This window comes from Hypanus sabinus, chromosome 2, assembly GCF_030144855.1.
Source record: "Hypanus sabinus isolate sHypSab1 chromosome 2, sHypSab1.hap1, whole genome shotgun sequence".
Classification (NCBI taxonomy): domain Eukaryota; kingdom Metazoa; phylum Chordata; class Chondrichthyes; order Myliobatiformes; family Dasyatidae; genus Hypanus; species Hypanus sabinus.
Window position 1 is genome coordinate 132,258,690 of NC_082707.1, and position 21,921 is coordinate 132,280,610.

Sequence of the window (21,921 nt, forward strand, 5' to 3'; positions counted from 1 at the left end):
TTGCAACATTTTTCCAGCCCCTTCACTTTAACCAATGTAATTTGTCTTAATCACATATTACACGTAACATTCCCTGCAGCAGAATTGAAGATTATTTTACACATTTAAGATTAAGCTGCATTTGCTTTGGATAAGCACAAGAGATTCTGCAGATGCTGAAAATCTTGAGCAGCACACAACACGCTGGATGAACTCGGCAAGTCAAGCAGTATCTATGGAAGGGAATAAGCAATTGACATTTTGAGCTGAGACTGGAAAGGAAGGAGGTAGAAGTCACAGTAAGAAGGTTGAGGGAGAGGGAAAGAGTACAAGTTGGCAGGCGGTAGGTCTAACCAGGCGGGGGGAAGGTGGGTGAGTGGGGTAGAGGAGATAAAGTAAGAAGCGGGAGGTGCTAGGTGGAAGAAGTAAAGGGCTGAAGAGGAAGGAATCAAATAGGAGATGAGATTGGACTGTGGGAGAAAGGGAAGGAGGAGGGAAACCAGAGGGAGGTGATGGGCAGGTGAGAAGAGAAGGGATGACAGGGTAACCAGAACTGGGAATAAAAAAAAAGAGAAAAGAAGGAAATTGGGAGGAATTATTGGAAGTTAGAGAAATTGATGTTTGTGCCATTAGGTTAGAGACTATACAGTCAGAAAATAAGGCGTTGCTCTCCCAACCCAAGTTTGACTTTGTTTTGACAATTGAGGAGGCTGTGGACAGATATGTTAGAATGGGAATGAATGGAAAGTTGAAATTAAATCGGAAAACAGCAGAAGATCTTCCATTTGGATGTCAGTTTATCACGGTAATGATGGTTTGCTAATGTTGTATGATATACCACCTTCACCTTGAGATTATTGAAAAACTGTGTGATGATTCAAATCCAGTGTTTATTGAGTAATCCAGTATGAAACTTTGGGTATTGAAAGAACAGATGTAGATTAATTTGCAGATTATTCACATTCTTCTGCGATTAGTAAAGTAAAATGTTAATTTGTTTCCATTCGCATATAATTCTGTGTTAAGCAGTATTGTTGTTTAAATATAATGTTTTGTCACAACACAAGAGGTCCACAGGTCCTAAGTGCTGATTTACGTTGTGAATGAAGAAGAGGGTCTTCCAGGGCATATGTACTAAACTCTGTGCTTGCACTAATTTCAAGGCTGAGTGGTAGTTCTTGGGGGGGTGTGGGGGGAAGCTGTGAAATGTAGAGAAGTAGTTTGCATTCACAAGCATTTCAAAGACTGGGTCCACAGGTACAACCTGCTGGGCAAAAGACAGAAGGGGAAATAGAAGGAAAGATTTGCTCATGTGGAGTTATGCTCAGAAATTTACTGCCAGTAAAATTGAAGGAAGCAGGGCTTTCAAAAGGGAAAATGATTTGCAGAGCTACAGTACAGGGAAACAACTGGGGAATGAGATTGAATCAATTTCCCTGCAAGGATTCAGCGTGGTTTCAATGAGGTGAATGGCTGCTTCCTGAACTACAACAATTGTATCATGAGATTCTCAGATTCTCTAAACAGAAGGTTGAGAGATAGTGTGTTGGTGAAGGAAGAACTCTCCATAGACTGGGCTAGTGTCTGAGATATTCATCGTCCTCATTACATAACCTTCCTATTCTAGTCTCACCAACACTTAAGTGTCAACCATCTGCTTGGTTCCTCCAGCTTCCATGGCTCCTTTAATTTTCCATCACCACTGCTTGATACCCACTCTCTCTTTCTTTCCACATGCTATTTCCAACCCTCCATTTTCTGTCCGTCCCTATCCCTCATAATCAGTTGCATGACTATATGCCTAACATCCGCCCTCAACCCTCTCACTCCCAGAGCCAACATTCGATGCACTCTCTCTCACTGACCAGCCTGTCAAAGTCACCCTGTATTAATAGACTATCCTGCCTCCAAATTTACCCACACTACACAGGATCCCACACCTCCAATCATACTAAGCAATCCCCTTGGCATGTTCACCCAACTTCACCTGCACCTACCTGATGGGGTTTTTAATTTTTTTGGGGGGGAGGTTCTGGGATCACTGACAAGACGAGTACTTGTACTTATCCTCCATTGCCCTTGAGAAAGTAGAGTTGAGCCACCTCCTTGAACTACTGCAGTTGAAGGTACTCCTGTAATGCTGTTGGGTGCAGACTTCCAGGATTTAGACCAGGTAGTGATGAATAACAAAAGATATATTTCCAAGTCAGGGTAGTGTATGATGTTGAGTGAGATCTGTGGGTAGTGGTGTTCCCGTGCATCCACTGAGTGGTGTCCTTGATGGCTGAAGCTGCAGTTTGTGTGATGCTGTCACAGTAACCTGGCTGAGTAACTGCAGGACAATTTAGAGATGGTGCATGCTGCAGCCACTCTGCACTGCTGGTGGAGGGAATGCGCTGTTCGGTGGAGGTATGAGTCAAGGAGATTGCTTTGTTCTACACAATGCCAAGTTTCTTGACAATTGTAAGTGCACTCATTCAGTACAGTGGAGAGTGTTCTATCAATCTTTTGTGCTTTTGTTGATGGTGGAAAGGTCTGCAGACAGGGCATGCTCTTGTAAGTATTTATGTGGTTGGACCAGTTTCATTTCTGGTAAATCATGATCTCCAGGATACTGGTGAAAGAGGACATGACAACGATAATTCCATTGAATGTCAATGGTGGGTATTTAGACAGACTTTTTATTGAAGGTAGCCATAGACTGCCATGTAAACGCATGAGTGTTACTCACCACTGACCAACCTATGCCAGAACATCTCACTGCAAGCCGTCATGGGCCACTTCAGAATTGTGAATGAAATTGAATGTTGTGCAATCATCAGCAAACATCAACATTCCAATTTTGTAATAGAAGATAGGCTCATGGGTGAAGTGGTTTGTAGATCCCTGGGGCTACAACACTGTCCTGAGGAGCTTTTGTGATGATATCATGGGATAGCAATGGTTGACCTCCAACAATGACAATTACTGTGTGGATATGATGCTGATGAATGGAGATATTCTCTTAATTTCCTTTGTTTTGCCAGTGCTACTTGACGCTACACTCTTTTAGGTTCTGCCTTAATATTAGGGACATTTCTTCTCATTTTCCTTTGAGACTTCAGCTCTTGGATCACTTTCTAAACCAAGGATATGACAAAGAAGACAGCTGAATGGTCCTGGCATATCCAAAATTCTTGTCAGTGAATAAGCGCCCCTTGATAGCACACTTGAAGACATCTGCTTTTTAAAAGGATGACCTTTTACATTTCATGTCAGAATTTGATAATGTTTTAGAATGGTATAAAAGGATCTTTACCTCTGTGTACTATGTCCAAGTGTAATTTCAATTCCGCTTTATTGTTCCAGTTCAAATGAAATGTATTCTCTCTCCTTCCAGCAGCCTCTTCTGCTGCTGCCAATATGTTGCCTTTACAGCTCAAGCCAGTCTCTAGATGAATGTTTTTTGTAGCGATTGTCTGAAATAGTATTTAAATGTGCACTGTAGATTATCCACATGAACTTTTGGATCTCTCAGGCTAGGTAAAGGTATCTGGCCTTTTTCCATACAACAGTGTCTAGGCTTTCAGTGAAATTGCTTTCTTATGTGGACTATTATCTGCAAGTTATATAATTAATCCAATTAAGGGTTCTTTTTCTTCTCTTTCTGCAGAGTATCGAAATGAGAGGCTTTTAATAAGAGAATTTGTTGGTTGTCAAATCAAGAGGAAGCTTTATTTGGGGAGGAAAAAAAGAGTGCTACAAGAAATTCTAGGAGCTTATCTGATTGCTGGGACAATGCTTTGAGGTAGTGGAAGACAGAACCTCATTCATCTCGGCACAGATCCCGGAAGCATGCCAGCTCCTGACCTGTGAACAGCTGCTGTGGAGTACGGAGAGAGCTGACCAGCTGAAGATGCGACCATGGGCCAGCTCCTGGAGATGGATTATGTTGATCCTTCTTGCCTGGGGGACTTTGCTGTTCTATATAGGCGGGCATTTAGTCAGAGACAGCGACCAACCAGATCGCTCCAGCAGAGAACTGTCCAAGATACTTGCAAAACTTGAACGTTTGAAGCAACAGAATGAAGATCTTCGGAGGATGGCAGAGTCTCTGAGGTGGGTAGATGGGGTGTGTGCTCTGACTTCACTGAAGACTTTCAAAGGGAATTTTGCATGCAATTTAGTAAAGTCAGGAGAGAGACTGCAGTGGGGATATATTTAACAATTCATTGTGCTAGCTATTATTTTGCAGAAATATTCATAACTGCTTGTTAGTGAGGAAAGTGATGCTCTTGAAATGCTCAAGTGAGAGAAGAAAATAATTTATATATAGTACCTTTTAAAATATAGGTATCCCATTGATATATTTATAATCTATAAATAAACTATGACTGGGATGCTTAATATAGAGACCTAAATGTCTCAGTGTAACTGCTTTATATTGTGGTCTAAATCTACTATGTTGTACGGTGAGTGTGATGATGGATTCTATTATTTAAGAAGAGAGGGAGAAAATAATTGCAGAGCTGTTGATTTAGAATCGCTTATGGGGATGTTACTGCGCTCTGTCATAAGGCATTTTATGATTGTGCACTTGACAAGTACAGGACTGCACAGACGATTGGCATGGAATTACGAAGCATAGGTCATGTCTAAGTCATGTAGATGATTTTTATTTTTATGACCACAACAAGTTAGCTACGGGGATACTTTTCCCACCCTCCTTGAAATTTGTGAAATTGGGCCACAGGGGTTTTCTTTTGGCGCTTAGCATAATTCTGGATCAGAAAAGATCAAAAATGAAAACCGGTGGAACAGGAGGAGGTGAATTAGGTGGAACGATAGGAGACTGAGAATGGGAAAAGAAACATCCTTGTGTCAAAATTAATGAGCAAGTTTCCCTTTGTGGGATCTCAGCTTTTTGCCACATTTAATAATGACCAAGAAGGAGTGGTGTATGCAGGAGGTTAGGAAATTCTGGCTCAAATCAGGAAATTTTAAATAAATACCACCAGATTTTATTGTAGGACAGCAAAGGAAATCAGGTGTCGATGTGAGCAAGTCAGTAAGAGGAAGTGGAGTAGGCCAAGAATCTGTCAAGTGTAATATCACTATTTATTTAATGTACTTTGGGAAATAATATCTGGAAGTAATACTTTATTGCTTCTGAGCCAGGATAGAATTATGTTCAACATAGAGCAGTGCATTTGAAGGAAAATTGTGTTTCTGGAGAAGTGGCAGTGAAGAGTTATTGATGACATGATGACGTTAAGTTCAAATTTAACTATTCAATCATGAATACCTATGAAAACAATCAAACAAAACAGTCATGAGCAAGAGGAAATCTGCAGATGCTGAAAATCCAAGCAACACACACAAAATGCTGGAAGGACTCAGAAGACCAGGCAGCATCTATGGAAAAGAGGAAACAGCCAACATTTCAGGCAGAGACCCTTCAGAATGGATTTTTTAGTATCTCTGCCAACTAGTACATAAAACAGTGTTACTCTAGAGCCAAGGTGCAAACCACGGTATCAACGGTCATACACAGCACAAGGCAAGTATAGCACATATGAAAGAGCAGTAAAATAGAGTCAAAATAGAGCAGTAAAATATAGTAAAGTGGGACCTGTGGCTTCTGTACCACATCCTGATAGTAGCAGCGAGAATAGAGCGTGGCCTGGATAGTGGGAGTCCTTGATGATTTATGCTGCTTTCCTGTGACGGTACTCCACGTAAATGTGCTCAATGGTGGTGGGGGTGGGGGGGTCTTTAAGTATGATGGATGAGGCTGTTTCCATTACCTTTTGTCATTTTCTTTTCATTCAAGGACATTGGTATTGTCATACCAGGCCATGATGCAGTCAATCGGTATACTCTCCACTGTGCATCTATAGAGGTTTGCCAGAGTTTTAGATTGCATGCTGAATGGGTTCAGATGTTGAAGAAAGTAGAGGAAATGCTATGCCTTCTTTGTAATCGCAGTTACATGCTGTACCTAGGACAGACCCTCTAAAATGATAAAGTTAAAGTAGCTGACTTTCACCACCTCTGATCCCCTGGTGAGGACTGACTCATTGACCTCCTGGTTTCCTTCTCCAGTAGTCAGTAATCAGCTCTTCGGTTTTTCTGACATTGAGTAAAAGGTGGTTGGTGCGGCACCATTAAGGCAGATTTTCAATCTCCCTTCTATAGGCTGAATTGTCACCACCTTTGATTCATCCCACAATAGTGGTGTTGTCAGCAGATTTAAATGCAGCAGTGGAGCTGTACTTAGCCATGTAGTCATAAATACAAAGTGACTAGAGCAGGGGGCTAAGCACACAGCCTGTGGTGTACCTGAGCTGATGGATTTTGTGGAGGGGATCCTATTGCCAATCCGAACATACTGGAGTCTGTGAGTGAAGAAATCAAGAATCCAGTTGAACAAGGAAGTATTGATGCTCTTGGAGCTTATTGATTAGTTTTGAGAGGATGATGGTATCACACTCTCAAAACTAATCATACATATTAATGAAGGACTAATATAGAAAATACTCTTAGATTCTTTACTTCTGCATGCATTTCACAATCATTGGCAAGAGAAAAAAGCTTAATGTCTTACTCAGAATCTCAGTTGATTTAGGCAGAAAAGACTTGGGCTTCTCTGGAGCAAGGGGCCAGGAGTCTGGTTTTGTTTGCAAAATGTCATCTGAGCAAAATAAGGGTATCTGATCTGTGACCATGTAGCAAGGCATTGCTCAAACACCATCTATAAATAGGCTGATAACACAACTATCGTTGGCGGGATTTCAGATGGTGCCGAGCTGATCAGTAGTGTCACAGCAACAGTCTCACACTTATTGTCAGTAAGATCAAGGAATTGATAGTGGACTTCAGGAAGGGGAAGTCTTGGGAATGCATACCAGTCCTCATTGAGGGACAGCAGTGGAATGGGTGAGCAGTTTTGAGTTCCTGGGTGTCAACATCTCTGAAGATCTATCCTGGGCTGAGTATATTGATGCAATTACATAAAAGACATGACAGTGGCTACGTTTCATTAGGAGTTTAAGGAGACCTAGTATGTCACCAAGGACTCAAGCAAATTTCTACAGATGTACCTTGGAAAGCATTCTAAATAGTTGCATCACTGGTGTGGAGGGGACATTGCACAGGATTGGGAAAAGCTGCAGGAAGTTGTAAACTCAGTTAGCTCCAAAATAGGCCCTAGTGCCACCCTAGCATCAAGGATACCTTCAAAAAGCAATTTATAGGTTTTTCTTGTTATTATGTATTGCAATATACTGCAGCTGCATAACAACAAATTTCACAACTTATGCCAGTGATAGTAAATCTTATTCTGATTCTGAGTTGAATTATGTTTACTATTTTCAAAAAGGAAACATGATTATTTCTCATAATTAGCATTGCATTTTATTAAGTAAACACTTTCTCTTGCATTGAAAGGAACTTCAGAGGACTGATTTGCCATTTCTAATGAATTACATTGATTGAGTGAATGAGTATCCAGGAGTGAATGATACATGTTATCAATTCCCCCACCTAGTGGAATCACCAGCATTTAGCTGATTAAACAGCAGAAGATCTTAGACTTCTAGACATGCACTGTCACTTGCAGAGTATTGGACATACAGATAGATGTGGAAGGCAGGACTGGTCAGTTCACTGTGGGCACCAACTTTGAGGCCCAGTCTTGCTGAGGTTCCTCAACATTAATTGCCCCTCACATCTGCAGGATCCAAGACTCTTAGTGGGAATCGGAAGGCTTTCGATAAAGAGGCAGAATGGAAATGTTGCTTTATTTTTAAAAATCACTTCAGCTTTAAAGCTTTTAACTGTTGATGCTTTTGGACTGTTTTAGGGACCATTATTGGTATTTTTCAATAGTTCAGAGAGACAATAAAATAAGTGAAATGAAATCCCTCTCAGTTGTTACATTCATGAAATCAACTTTGCTGGCTGTCAACAGATTTAGGGCAATTTCTAGGGGTGGTACTGCCTCACTGTGGCCCAAAAGACTAGGTCACTGCTGAAGTTATATGACTGGAAAGCTGGACACCAAGAAGCAGTACATTTGGCCCTCCATATCAGGATCAAATAATATAGGCATGGGATTAGGGAGAAGGGTATTAATGGCAGTATTTTTTGTAGTAGGGACTAGAGCAGAGGATCTATTCTCTGAGGTAATCTGAGCAATGTGTTACCTACAGAATGCTCTTGCTGAAACATGTTTAGTTGTACCTGTAATCTTTGCTACTCCGTAACTGAAAGTCTGCAAAATCCAAGAAAAAGAAAACTGGCAGTTCCAAGTTGACTCTTCAGTCACACAACATTCTGACTTTGACATAACTGAGATACCCGCCTTCTTCACTGGTCCAGAAGCCTTAAACTGTCTGTTTAAAAATAAACTGGGGATACCTTTGCCATGCAGTGAAAGAAGACCGATCACTATTGCTTCTCAAGGCAAAAAGGCAAAAGATTCTCAACGTTGATAGCATTTTCTGTATGCCGAGAATGAACTCCATAAAAGAACATCTAATCCATCTGAAAGTGGGGCTTCCATCTCCAAAATGACGCACAATAGTGGTTTTTTTTTTATCACCTTTATTTGAATGACTTGGTGCCAAGAGATAAAAGACATACGGAACTAACAATGGATGTGAGAACACTTTCAGTCTTCCACATTCCCACTTGGTGTTCAGAGCAATGTTCTTCAACGGGCTTGGACTGTGTTGATGTGTTGGAGCTGGCAAAACTAAAGGCTTCCTCAAGCCATTGTGGTTTAACAAGGAGGTAAGTTTTCAATTCTGAAGGCATTGTGCTCTGTGTCTTGTAGGATTTCTTATAGTGTTTCCTGTGAGTTGTCTAGGGCACCTTGATCTTTGCTTATTAAGTGACCTTATTCTTGGCATGGCTAATCTTTTAAGGCCACCGGCCAAGGTGTAGAATCTAGGTAAATTATATAACTATGAAAGTTTCTAAATCAAATTGACATCACTTGTTTCCATTTGAGTGTGTGTGTGTGTTTTTTTTAACCTACTTTCTAATCTATTTGTTGGACTGTGCCCAATCAGCAGGAGAAGCAAGAGAAGAAGCAACAATTTCACTTAGGTATGCAGCTAAAGATTAAAAAAAGGTAGTGCTTCATGGCAGTCTTCAGAATTGGACTGCATCCAATCAGTGGGAGCGCGAGAAGAAGCAATGATTTCACTTGGATATGCGGCTGAAGATTAAAAAAGGCAGCACTTCACAGGTGCAGATTGGCATGTATGATATTGTGAGCATCACTGAATCATGGCTGAAGAAGATTATAACAGGGAGCTTAACGTCCAAGGATAAACATTGTATTGAAAGGACAGTCAGATAGCCAGAGAGGGAGCTGGGTGGCTCTGTTGGTAAAAAAATCAAATCAAATCATTAGAAAGAGGTGATATAAGATCAGAAGGAGTAGAATGTTTATAGGTAGACCTAAGAAACTGCAAGTATAAAAAGACCCTGATGTAGAAAACAGTGACAAAGATATGGTTTACAAATTATAATCAAAAGGACAATGTTACAATAGTCATAGGGTATTTCAATATGCAGGTAGATAGAGAAAACCAGGTTGGTGCTGGATCCCAAGAGGGGGATGTTTGCAGAATGCCTGCAAGATGGCTTTTTAGAGTAGCTCATGACTTAGCCCACTTCGGAACCAGCTATTCTGGATTGGGTGTTGTGCAATGAACCAGAGCTTCAGGAGAGAACTCTTAGGGGACGTTGATCATAATATGATAGAACTCAGTCTGCAACTTGAGAAGGAGAAGCTGAATCAGATGTATCAGTGTTACAGTGGAGTGAAAGGAATTACAGAGGCATGAGAGAGGAGCTGTCCAAAATTGAAAATTGATTGCAACAAAACAGTAGAAGGAATGATGGCAGAGCAGCAATGGCTAGAGTTTCTAAAGAGCGATTTGGAAGGCATGGGATAGATACATCCCAAGAAGGAAGAAATATTCTAAACTTAAAATGGCTGTCAAGGGAAGTCAAAGCCAACATAAAAGACAGAGTGGGCATATAATAAAGCAAAAATTAATTGTAAGTTAGAGGATTGGGAAGCTTTTAAAAGCCAACAAAAGGCAACTAAAAGAGGTCATAAAGAAGGAAACGATGGAATACGAAGACAAGCTAACCAGTAATATTAAAGAGTATACCAAAAGTTTCTATAAAGAGTAAAAGAGAGGTGAGAATAGATATTGGAATGCTGAAAAATGATTCTGCAGGGTTAATGATGAAGGACAAGGAAATGGTGGGCATACTGAATAGGTATTTTGCATCAATCTTCACAGTGCAAGACACTAGAAGTATGCCAGAATTTCAAGAGTGTAAGCAGGCAAAAGTGAGTGAAGTTGCCATTACAAGGGAGGAGGAGCTTGGGAAGCTGAAAGGTCTGAAGGTAGGTAGCCAGCAAGAAAACTACACTTTGCAGAGTGGGAGCCATTTGAAAGCTGCAAGTCTCTTTGAGATTGAGTCATTGTTTGAAGTAGCGAATGAGAGAGTGACATCTTGCAAGGCAGGAGCCATTTGAAAACTACAGATTCCATCAAGGATATGTCATATTTGAGCCAATAAAAAGAAAAGTGGTGTAAACAGAGATGTCATTATTGGAGTGAGCATTATGTGAGTGGGCAGTGAGTTGTCTAGTTTTGGCTCAACCGAATTGGGTGAGAACAGGTTTGGGCAAGCACAGGCAGTTCTAAGTAACTTTCCCATATTTTTTTCTTTCAATACATAGCTAGTGCGCTGAGGATGGGTCCAGAGTTCATGGTATGTTCTATGTGTGAGATGTAGGAACTCTGGGAGACCTCTAGTCTCCCTGATAACTGCATCTGCATGAAGTGCACTGAGCTCCAGCTCTTTAGAGACTGTGTTAAGGAACTGGAGCTGCACCTCAATGACTCTCAGCTCATATGGGAGAATAAGGAGGTAATGGATAGGAGCTACAGAGAGGTATTCACCTAAGTTGCAGGAGGTAGGTATCTGGGTGACAGCCAGGAAAGGGAATAGGTAGCCAGTTCAGAGCACCCCTGTGGCCATTGTCCCCAACAGTAAGCATACTGCTTTGGACACTGTCGGGTGGGGGGCGGGAGGGGGGGGGGGGCACCAGGGTGTAGCCATGGCGAGCAGGTGTCTGCCACTGAGTCTGGCTCTATGGATCTGAAGGGAAGTGGGGAGATGAGGAGTACAGTAGTAATAAGAGATTCCATTGTTGGGGGTGCAGTCTGTGGATGTGCTAATCCTGATGCTATTTTGTATTCAGATTGGGTCCACAGCATTTTAAAGGGGGAGGGTGAAGAGCTCTCCGATTAGGCACAGTCCAGTTTTGAAAAGTGCTGTGAAGCACTGCCTTTTTTAATCTTCAGCCATGTTCCTTAGTGAAATCACTGCTCCTTCTCGTGCTCCCTCTCACTGATTGGGTGCAGTCCAACTCTGAAGACTGCCGCGAAGCGCTGACTTTTTCAATCTTCAGCCACATTCCTCAGTGAAGTTGCTGATTCCTCTTTTGCTGCCACTCACAGTCCAGCAAATAGAAAGTTTAAAAAAATGCACAAACCTTGATTTAACTTAGCAGATTTCACAGTAATGTTTATAACTGGATTCTAAACCTTAGCCAGTCACCATAAAGGATTAGCCATGCCAAGAAGAAGGTTTCATGATATATATTAGTATCAGTGACATAGGTATGAAATAGGAGGAGTTCCTGAAAAGAGAATACAAGGAGTCAGCTAGAAAGCTGAAAAGCAGGACTTCCAGGGTGGTAATATCTGGATTGCTGCCTGTGAGACATGCCAGTGAGGGTGAGAACAGGATGATGTAGTAGATGAATATATCTACAGGCTGAGGAACTGGTGGAGGGGGCAGTATTTCAGATTTCTGGACCATTGGAATCTGTTCTGGGGAAGATATGACCTGTACAGAAAGGACGGGTTACACTTGAACCCCAGGGGAACAAATGTCCTTGGATGCAGGATGCTAGCGCTGTTGGGGAGGATTTCAACTAATTTGGCTGCAGGATGATAGGGCTGAAGACCTAGAATGATAGGGCTGAAGATGTGGCAATTGGAATACAAGTACGTAGATGCAGGGTGTGGTGAGATTTTGAGGAAAAACAGGAAGATGATAGGACAACATAAGAAATAGGAGCTGGAGTAAGCCATCTGGCCCATCGAGCCTGCTCTGCCATTCAATAAGATCATGGATACCTGCCTTTTCCCCACAACCTTTAATTCCCCTACTATGCAAAAATTGCTGTCAGTGGGATGAGTTGAAGTGTAACATAGGGGCGAAATCAAAAAGGATGAAGAATATGTAACTTAAGATGTTATATTTGAATGCATATGGTATACAGAATACGGAAGGCAGTAGAAAGGAAATTATAGGCCAATTAGCCTAACTTCAGTGGTTGAAAAGACGTTGGAGTCCATTCTTGAGGTTTCAGGGAACTTGGTACATTGATAAAATAGGCTGAAGTCAGCAAGGTTTCTTTGAGGGGAAACTTTGCCTGACAAAGTGTTGGAATATTCTGAGGAAGTAACAGGCAGGATAGAGAAAGGAGAGACCGTGGACATTGTTTACTTGGATTTCCAGAAGGTTTTTGACAAGGTGCTGCACATGGTATTTACAGGAAGGATACTAGCATGGATAGAAAACTGGCAGACAGGCAGGAGGCAAAGAATGGGAATAAAGTGGGTCCTTCTGGTTTGCTGCCAGTAATTAGTGGTTTTCCACTGTAGTCGCTGTTGGGACTGCTTCTTTTTACGTTACATGTGAATGAGTTGGATGATGGAATTGATGGCTTTGTGACCAAGTTTGTGGATACATGGGGGGTAAGTGGTGTTGAGAAAACAGGGAGTCTGCAGAAGGACTTAGGCAGATTGAGAGAATGGGCAAAGAACTGACAGATGTATTATAGTGTAGAGACGTGTATGGTCATGCACTTTGGTAGAAGGAAGAAAGATGTAAACTATTTTCTAAATGGGGAGAAAATTCAAAAATAAGAGGTGCAAAGGAAATTGGAGTCCCTGTGCAGGATTTCTAAAGGTTAACTTGTAGGTTTGAGTCAAAGGTAAGGAAGACAAATGCAATATTAGCATTTCTTTCATGAAGAATAGAATATAAGAACAAGGGTGTAATACTAAGGCTTTATAAAGCATTGGTCAGACCTTACTTGGAGCATTCTAAGCAGTTTTGGGCCCTTTATCTAAGAAAAAATGTGCTGGTGTTGGAGAGGGTCCAGAGGAGATTCACAGGAATGATTCTAGAAATGAAAGAGTTAACATATTAGGAACATTTTATGGCTTTGTGTCTGTAACTCACTGGAATTTAGAAGAATAAGGGGGAAATTCATTGAAACCTATGTAATATTGAAAGGTCTGGATAGAGTGGATGTAAGGATGATGGTTCCTATAGTTTGGGAGTCTAGGACCAGAGGGCACAGCCTCAGACTAAAGGGACATTCATTTAGAACAGAAATGAAGACAAATTTCTTTAGCCAGAGGAGAGCGAGTTTGTGGAATTCATTGTCATAGGCAGCTGTGCAGGAGAAGTCACTGAGTATATTTAAAGCCGAAGTGCATTGGTTCTTGATTCGTCAGTGTGTTAAAAGTACACAAAGAAAGCAAGAGCATATGGTTGAGAGGGACAATAAATCTGTTATGATGGAATGGTGCAGCAGATTCGATGGACTGAATGGCCTAAGTTTGCTCCTATGTCTTATGGTCTAAATTAAGATGTTAGATCTATCGTGTCCACAGCTCCGTATGTTTAATACTGCTATATGCTCTATTCATGCGGATTGCTTCCTTGTACCTCAAAAGCTTGATCAGATGTATTGTAAACTGAGAGTACTATGTCCATATCCTATAGTGAGTGCTTTGGAATTAGTCTATTGCTATTATATAAAAAATTTAAAAGTAAAATAAAATAGAAAATAATAATAAATAATGTATCCAATGTTAATAATTTGGCCTTGGGGTGATGTGTTAAATATTCATGAATACTTTCAGTGGTTTTAAAGTCTGGTTTCTTTATCCCCAGAAGAATTAATATGTGTCTTTTCAATCCACAGCACAGGCACTAGTCAAGTGGGGCTAATTACAATATAATTTAGAATAAAATCCAGTTGTTAGTTGATTAGTTACCATTTTAGATTTGCTGAGTTTTAATGGAAGTACTGTGCTTAAGTGTTGCTTTTGCATTTTGGCATTGATCATTCATTTGCATTCATGTCACAGTGTTCTTGATAATTACATCACTGTCACTGGAGTCATCTCTTTATGCTAAAGATAAAATGTGTGGAGTCTTCAGAGAAGGATGCAAAAAATACACAAGAAAAAGTTCCAATTTTACCAATTCAATGTGCAGTATTATGGACAACCTAGTGTCACAGCTCACAGAGCTTCTGATTCACAGTTCCAACAACACAGGTTTGACCTGACCTCGGAGGATCTCCCTTAGAGATTAAGGGAGCTTGGACTTTACCCTCTGAAGAGAAGGAAGTTGAGAGGAGACATGATAGAGGTATACCAGATATTAAAATAGATAGAGTGGACAGCCAGCGCCTCTTCCCCAAGGCACCACTGCTCAATACAAGAGGACATGACTTTAAAATAAGGGGAGGAAAGTTCAAGGGGGATATTAGAGGAAGGTTTTTTTACTCAGAGAGTGGTTGGTGCATGGAATGCACTGCCTGAGTCAGTGGTGGAGGCAGATACACTAGTGAAATTTAAGAGACTACTAGACAGGTATATGGAGGAATTTAAGGTGAAAGGTTATATGGGAGCAGGGTTTAAGGGTTGGCACAACATTGTGGGCCGAATGGCCTGTACTCTGCTGTATTGTTCTTTGTTCTTTGATATCTATGTTGTTTTTGTACATTCTCTCTGCAACCACATTGGTTTCCTCCTAACATCCCAAAGACGTGTAGTTTAATTGAGAACAGTGCAAATTGCATCCAGTATGGACAATCTATGAGGAGTCAATGGGAATGTGGACAATATTTAAGAAAAATGGGATTGGGGTAGATGTGGTCTGTGTAGGCTAAAGGACCTGTTTGTACTGTAAAATCTAGGGTTCTACTATCACTTACACCAAGTTTACCTCTTGAAAAATACTGGTGATTTTTGGATATGGCTTTGCATGTGCATAATTCTGTCCAGGGGATAATTCAACATACAACCCTGCATATGAATAAGGGATTTTCTTTCACCAAGGATGGAAGCTAGTGTGTCCGGTCTCCTGTGTGTTGTTGTGTTAAAAGAGGGTCAGAGTAGGTGCAGCCTTGCACCCCGATACTCAGCATTGATCATTCTGCTGGCCTACCTTTTGACTGCTGTCTTTGTGTAGTAGCTGACCGTTGCTGAGATTGGGATGTGATTTCCTTATCAGAGGTATCACTGTAATTTCTGGAGTTCTTTGTGTGTAGCATTGACTAGGTGATGATGGGCACCTACACAGCTCACCATATGTCCTTATCTTTATTTTGTAAATTTGGCCAACGCTGTATAGGGTTAGTATTCACTTAGATGTTGAAAAGTGATGGGACTGAGATCCTCAAATGCATGAATCTGTTTACTTGTGTAAATTTGTCTTCTAGACAATTTGTAGAACCCCATTTGAATATCCTGCTATTTGTTCCAGTAATAATGTATTTATAACTGTTCCTTTGGAACTCCTCAGTATGTAGCCCCACACTCGATGTTCACCTTGTGAGGAGGAGACAGAGTACAGTTGCCCCTGCTTGAGACATTTTTCGGATTACCTCAACCATAGCTCCACCAGCCCATAAACAAACCTAAGACAGTGTGAGAGCTAGCTTGTTTTCTTCCATCTCACCACTTGCAAGCTCCATCAACAACTACAGCTTTCCAGAGTTCATCCTTGACGTCAAGATCTGTTTAATCCGACATGGCTGACCCTCTATCTTCAGGATCCTTTCAAAATGGAATATAAAATTACCTCCTCATTTTCTCTGAAAATAGACAATTTTGATAGCAGTTGTTCCTTTCATTTGATTTGAATAAAAATGAAGTGAGGGAGAAGTCACAGTTTCCAGCTCATTACTTGCTGATCTTTTGCTTAACACAATTATAGAAAATAATTTACCACTATACATTAATTCAGATTTCTCATTACTTAGCAATGAATAATACTTTTTACTCAATTATTGGAAGCATGACCTTTTCTGCCTGCAAACCCTTTGAGTAAACCATGTTGTTAAATGCATATGCTTTCTGTGTCAAGTCAACCTTGTCATATCATCCTTATTTAAGCAATAAAATTAATATCACACTGATAATATTTCCATTGGAATGCTGTGCTCCTGGTCCAATCTTTTACCTGATGTTGTGCAAGAGGAGAATTGTCATCCACCATGTGGTATGCAGATGAGCAGAGAGGGAGAAAATTTAGTGAATGCAAGATACTTACATTAAATTAACATGCTGGCAAATAAGTGTTGAGGATTTCACTGAATTATGGAAATATTTAGATACTGAATGAGACTGTGCGGCCCATTCCATTTCTGCCATCCATACAAGCAGTGAATTCAATTTCATAGTAACACTGAGTTCTCTTCATTCCACAGTGTGCATTTAGCCCTAAAATGATATTGAAACCGTCTGCTTAATGAAGTAGCATCTCCTGATATATCTATCAGATTTAAACCAGAATTTGACATAACTGTATTTTCTCAACATAAAAGATAATTGAGTAAAGTAATATTATTCTTAGTTTATACATACCACAGACTTACATTAAATAAATATTTACCAATGCAATAAAATAGGAAGACATTATACACATTATCACAGTCATATTCTGATTTTTTCCTTCAAATATTTATTCATACCCAATTATTCATATAAGCCAAGGCCAAGATAATACACCTTCTTTCTAGTTGATTGTTCTGTGTTTTCTAAAAGAAACATTTAAATTAGCTTATAGTTTGAACTGAACAGCACAAACTCAACAGGGATTTAGTATTTGGTGACTTTTGAATTATCACATGATTTGAATTAATGGATTTTGAAGTAAGTCAGGGGAGGTTTCATGTGGATGGTCACAATGTCCATAGCAGACCACTAAGAGAGGCTACAGAAAGGGCATTTAAGAAACGTTTGTGGCATAAAGTGAGATATCAGTGGAACAGCTACAACCTTCCTTTAGTACTTCACTAGAAAATCCTGATTATTGTCTCAGAGAAAATGAAGTTCAAATAAGCCAATTTGTTTTCTTGGATCACTTTAACTGGTTGATTTGGCCTATGCTGACCTACTTAAGCACAGATGCTCTCTAAGCTGTCCTGCAAAATTGACCTTGAAGTGATATTGCCAGCTGCTGTGGCTTCCTGAAGCACCAATATTAACTGTGCCTTTTCTCTTTGTTTTCAAATTATTGGCTTTCTTCACAAGTCCAAAATATGTTGCAGTATTTTTTTGGACAAATCTATGCTCTTTTGGGGTAGAATGCACATCTGTAAAAGGGGATAATGATTCAGTCATGAAAATGACACTGATTCTTTTGCATATGACTCTTGATTGCACAGTAAAGATCGTTCACTTCATTATTATTGTGGAATGAAAGTAGACAGATAACAAAATCTCAATTGTACTTTGTCAAGCGTAATAAATTTTTAATATGAAAAGCTGAGGTGTAATTTTATGTGAAGGATTAGATTTTACAGTTGTTTGTTTTGAACTTATTGCACAGATATTCTTCCCTCAGTGGTTCTGGGCCCTTGCTAATAATCTGAGATAGAATTGATGGCATTATTTCACATGTTAGATTGTTTAAACTGAATAAATATCTGTTGACTATTTTTATTCTGGCATCCCAGTCAATCCCAGTCCTGAAGAAGGATCCCAGACCAAAACATCTACTATCTGTTCATTTAAATAGATGCTGTCTGGCCTGCTGTGTTCCTCCAGCATTTTGTGTGTGTTCACATGTTGAATATTCCTAGAGTGATGAAGTAGTCGAAATCCAAAATGAAATGGACTAAAATGAGCTAACCTACCCCATGGGGTTGGCTGAAAATATCTTATGGCATCCTCCTTGGGTATAATATGTTGGTGACTTTAGTGTTTTTTTAATGTTGTGATCAGGAAGAAGCGAAGCTGACCTTCACATTGGGACTTGTCATGATAGACAATAGACAATAGGTGCAGAAGTAGACCATTCGGCCCTTCGAGCCTGCACCACCATTCTGAGATCATGGCTGATCATCTATCATCAATACCCGGTTCCTGCCTTGTCCCCATATCCCTTGATTCCCCTATCCATAAGATACCTATCTAGCTCCTTCTTGAAAGCATCCAGAGAATTGGCCTCCACTGCCTTCCGAGGCAGTGCATTCCAGACCACCACAACTCTCTGGGAGAGGAAGTTTTTTCTTAACTCAAACCATGCCCTCTGGTACTGGACTTTCCCAGCATCTGGAACATATTTCCTGCCCCTATCTTGTCCAATCCCTTAATAATCTTATATGTTGCAATCCCCTCTCAATCTCCTTAATTCCAGCATGTACAAGCCCAGTCTCTCTAACCTCTCTGCATAACACAGTCCGGACATCCCAGGAATTAACCTCGTGAATCTACGCTGCACTTCCTCTATAGCCAGGATGTCCTTCCTTAACCCTGGAGACCAAAACTGTACACAATACGCCAGGTGTGGTCTCACCAGGGCTCTGTACAAATGCAAAAGGATTTCCTTGCTCTTGTACTCCATTCCCTTTGTAATAAAGGCCAACATTCCATTAGCCTTCTTCACTGCCTGCTGCACTTGCTCATTCACCTTCAGTGACTGATGAACAAGGACTCCTAGATCTCTTTGTATTTCTCCCTTATCTAACTCTACACCACTCAGATAATAATCTGCCTTCCTGTTCTTACTCCCAAAGTGGATAACCTCACACTTATTCACATTAAATGTCATCTGCCAAGTATCTGCCCACTCACTCAGCCTATCCAAGTCACCCTGAATTCTCCTAACATCTTCATCACATGTCACACTGTCACCCAGCTTAGTATCATCAGCAAACTTGCTGATGTTATTCTCAATGCCTTCATCTAAATCATTGATGTAAATCATAAACAGCTGTGGTCCCAATACTGAGCCCTGTGGCACCCCACAAGTCACCACCTGCCATTCCGAGAAACACCCATTCACCGTTACCTTTTGCTTTATATCTGCCAAGCAGTTTTCTATCCATGTCGATATCTTCCCCCCAATGCCATGAACTCTGATTTTACTCACCAATCTCCTATGTGGGACCTTATCAAATGCCTTCTGAAAATCAAGGTACACTACATCCACTGGACCTCCCTTGTCTAACTTCCTGGTTCCATCCTCGAAAAACTCCAATAGATTAGTCAAGCATGATTTGCCCTTGGTAAATCCATGCTGGCTCGGCCCAATCCTATCACTGCTATCTAGATATGCCACTATTTCATCTTTAATTATGGTCTCTAGCATCTTCCCCACTACTGATAATACAAATATCTTAAGCTGAGGGACAGATACACTTAACATCCATCCCTTTTTTTTCACCTTACATTTTGTATATTTATGTTAGCCCCATTCATTTGAATTCACTTCTGGCAAGATAGTAGCATATTTGGACACAGTGGCCTCTCGAGGGCCAACCGAAGGTGGTGGTGTCTTTTTTAAACATTTGTTTTGCGATCACAGACTAATGCCGGATATTCAGAACTTCAGGTACTGCAGGACTACCCTGTCAGTGAGCTGCCCACTGGCTGAGCAGCTGGACTTGGTGCAGACTGTGTTACTGTCTGCTCCAGGAAGGCATTGGAGTCAGTGCACAAAGGTGGTGGGCAGTCTAATTGAATGTTTCTCTTGCATTTACAAGCCTCTGTGGACATTGATAATGTAAAGTGCTGCAAGTCTGTTTCTCTTGTTTATTGGTGAGACAGATGGTAGGGAGAGCTCTGTGGCCTCGGTTGCAGCAAGGATATGGCCTCAAGCCACGGGCTTGCCTGTAGCAGTAGTTCAGGAGAGGGGATGCTAGTGGCAGTGCAGCGTGGTGTCCATTCTGGATTGGGAACTGACCCCTTCCGTCAATGCTCAATCAGTGGAATGACAAGCTGGATTGTATGCGTCCATTAGTTTGTCTGAGGACTGCTGAGAATGGCTTGTTCTTATGATAACACCCAAGCACGATCAATTTACAAGATATTTCACTCAGGGACTTGGGCTATATATATATATATTTATGTGACTCTGTGTTTCCTTGCTATTTTATATTGCATTGTGCTGTTAATGACTGTTGGTACTGTCTTTTGCACCTTGGCCCTGGAGGAGGATTGTTTCATTTGGCTGTATTCATATAGGGTTGAATGATAATTAAACTTGAATACTGGAAACCACCGTGCAGGGAAAGGAAACTGGTCTACTTCTTTTTCTCTTCATTAATATTCATTAATTTTTATCAGTTAACATGTATCTAAATTGATTTTGATGCATTTTGATGTTTTTTTTTAATTTTAAAACAGTTTCAACTGATTTTTCCACAGTTCTGATTTCGGAGATATTTGCAAACACCTTAGACACTCTAGGAGTGGAGCCTGAATCCTCAGCACTGCTTGTGGACTGTTCCACTTTACGACATTAGAGCTGTGACATTGTAGCTTTGAACAGAGTAGAACCTAGGTGGCCACAAAAGGCAGGCACAGTCCACATCACGCAAGACCAGTCCAGTTGAAGACGGTATGGTTGTCTTGAGTTAGGCAACTCATCAGTATTAATACAGTACTGTGCAAAACCCTTCGGCACATGTAAAAACATTCTTTTTAGAGAAGATGCTTTCAAAAATAATGAAATGCGAAGTTTATAAATCTCAGAAAGTTTACAGTAAAGTAAACAGTAAAATAATAACTGAATCAGGTCAATATCTGGAGTGACCACTCTTTGCCTTTAAAACTGCATCAATTTCCATAGCTACATTGTCGTGCAGTTTTGTAAGAAAATTGGCTGGAAGGTTGTTCCATGCTTGCCACAGTTCTTCTGTGTACTTCGGCTTTCTCACTTGCTTCTGTCTCTCCAGATAATCCCAGACAGCCTTAGTGTTGAGATTAGGACTCTGTGGAGGCCTTACCACCTGAAACCATATAAAAATCGAAAAAAATCTATCATGCCTTAGTCTTTTGCACTGTACTGTAGATTGCAGGAGCTGAAAGATGTTTTCATACCTCAAAGGTTTTTGAGGAATTAGTGGCTCCTGGGCACTGTGTATTAACACCTGGGGGAATGAACTAAGTGCGTGCAGAGAAGAACAAACTGACAGAAGGGTAGGGAAGGGGAAAAGGAGAATGGCTTCTCTGCTGGAAGCCAAATCCACTGATGACAATTAAAGAACAGCTCTCTTCCTGATCTCAGTAAGGAACAGTGCGGGTGGTACACTGTGATGATTTCCATACTGAAATCTGCCACCTGCTCCAAAGAGCATCTCACACAAAGCAGGAATTAAATTGCTGGATGTTACCGGGATGACTGTGATGATCATTAATGCAACAGACACAAATCTAAGTCATCGCCTGTTTGGCCAAACACTCATTTTGAGCCATAATGATTTGAGAACATTTGAGAACATTCTTGCAATGGCTTGATGTTAATGGCCTCTTATGGGAAGGTATAAGAATAGAAATATTATTGTGTCTCTTGCCTTCAGTGCAAGCTCATATTATTCTATAATTTAAAATTTGGCAGGTAGCACATCAACACCCTGGAAACCATCTCCTGGGGGAGCCAGGAGTTGTGTGTTTGTGGATTTAGAAGCAGTAATTTCATTCTACATTTGTCTTATTTTGAAACATGAACATCAACGTTTCCACCACTCCTGCACCAGAAGTGTGTGGTTGATCATTTTCAAGCAATTACGGGCAGATGGGGATAAAAGGCCAGGCATCG

The 21,921-nt window shown here is 40.7% G+C and overlaps 1 protein-coding gene across 13 annotated transcripts in view; it reads left to right on the top strand.

The window, feature by feature from the left end:
* LOC132383951 (alpha-(1,6)-fucosyltransferase) overlaps nucleotides 1–21,921 on the top strand; it is an 825,511-nt gene that overhangs the window by 595,222 nt on the left and 208,368 nt on the right. For 11 of the 13 annotated variants that reach the window (XM_059955175.1, XM_059955226.1, XM_059955235.1 and 8 more), the window contains one exon: nucleotides 3,632–4,077. The exons of the other annotated variants lie outside the window; for them this stretch is intronic. In XM_059955175.1, coding sequence (XP_059811158.1) covers nucleotides 3,875–4,077 — 203 coding nt within the window. In that variant the 5' untranslated portion in view covers nucleotides 3,632–3,874. The remainder of the gene's footprint in view (nucleotides 1–3,631; nucleotides 4,078–21,921) is intronic. 13 annotated transcript variants of the gene reach the window in all.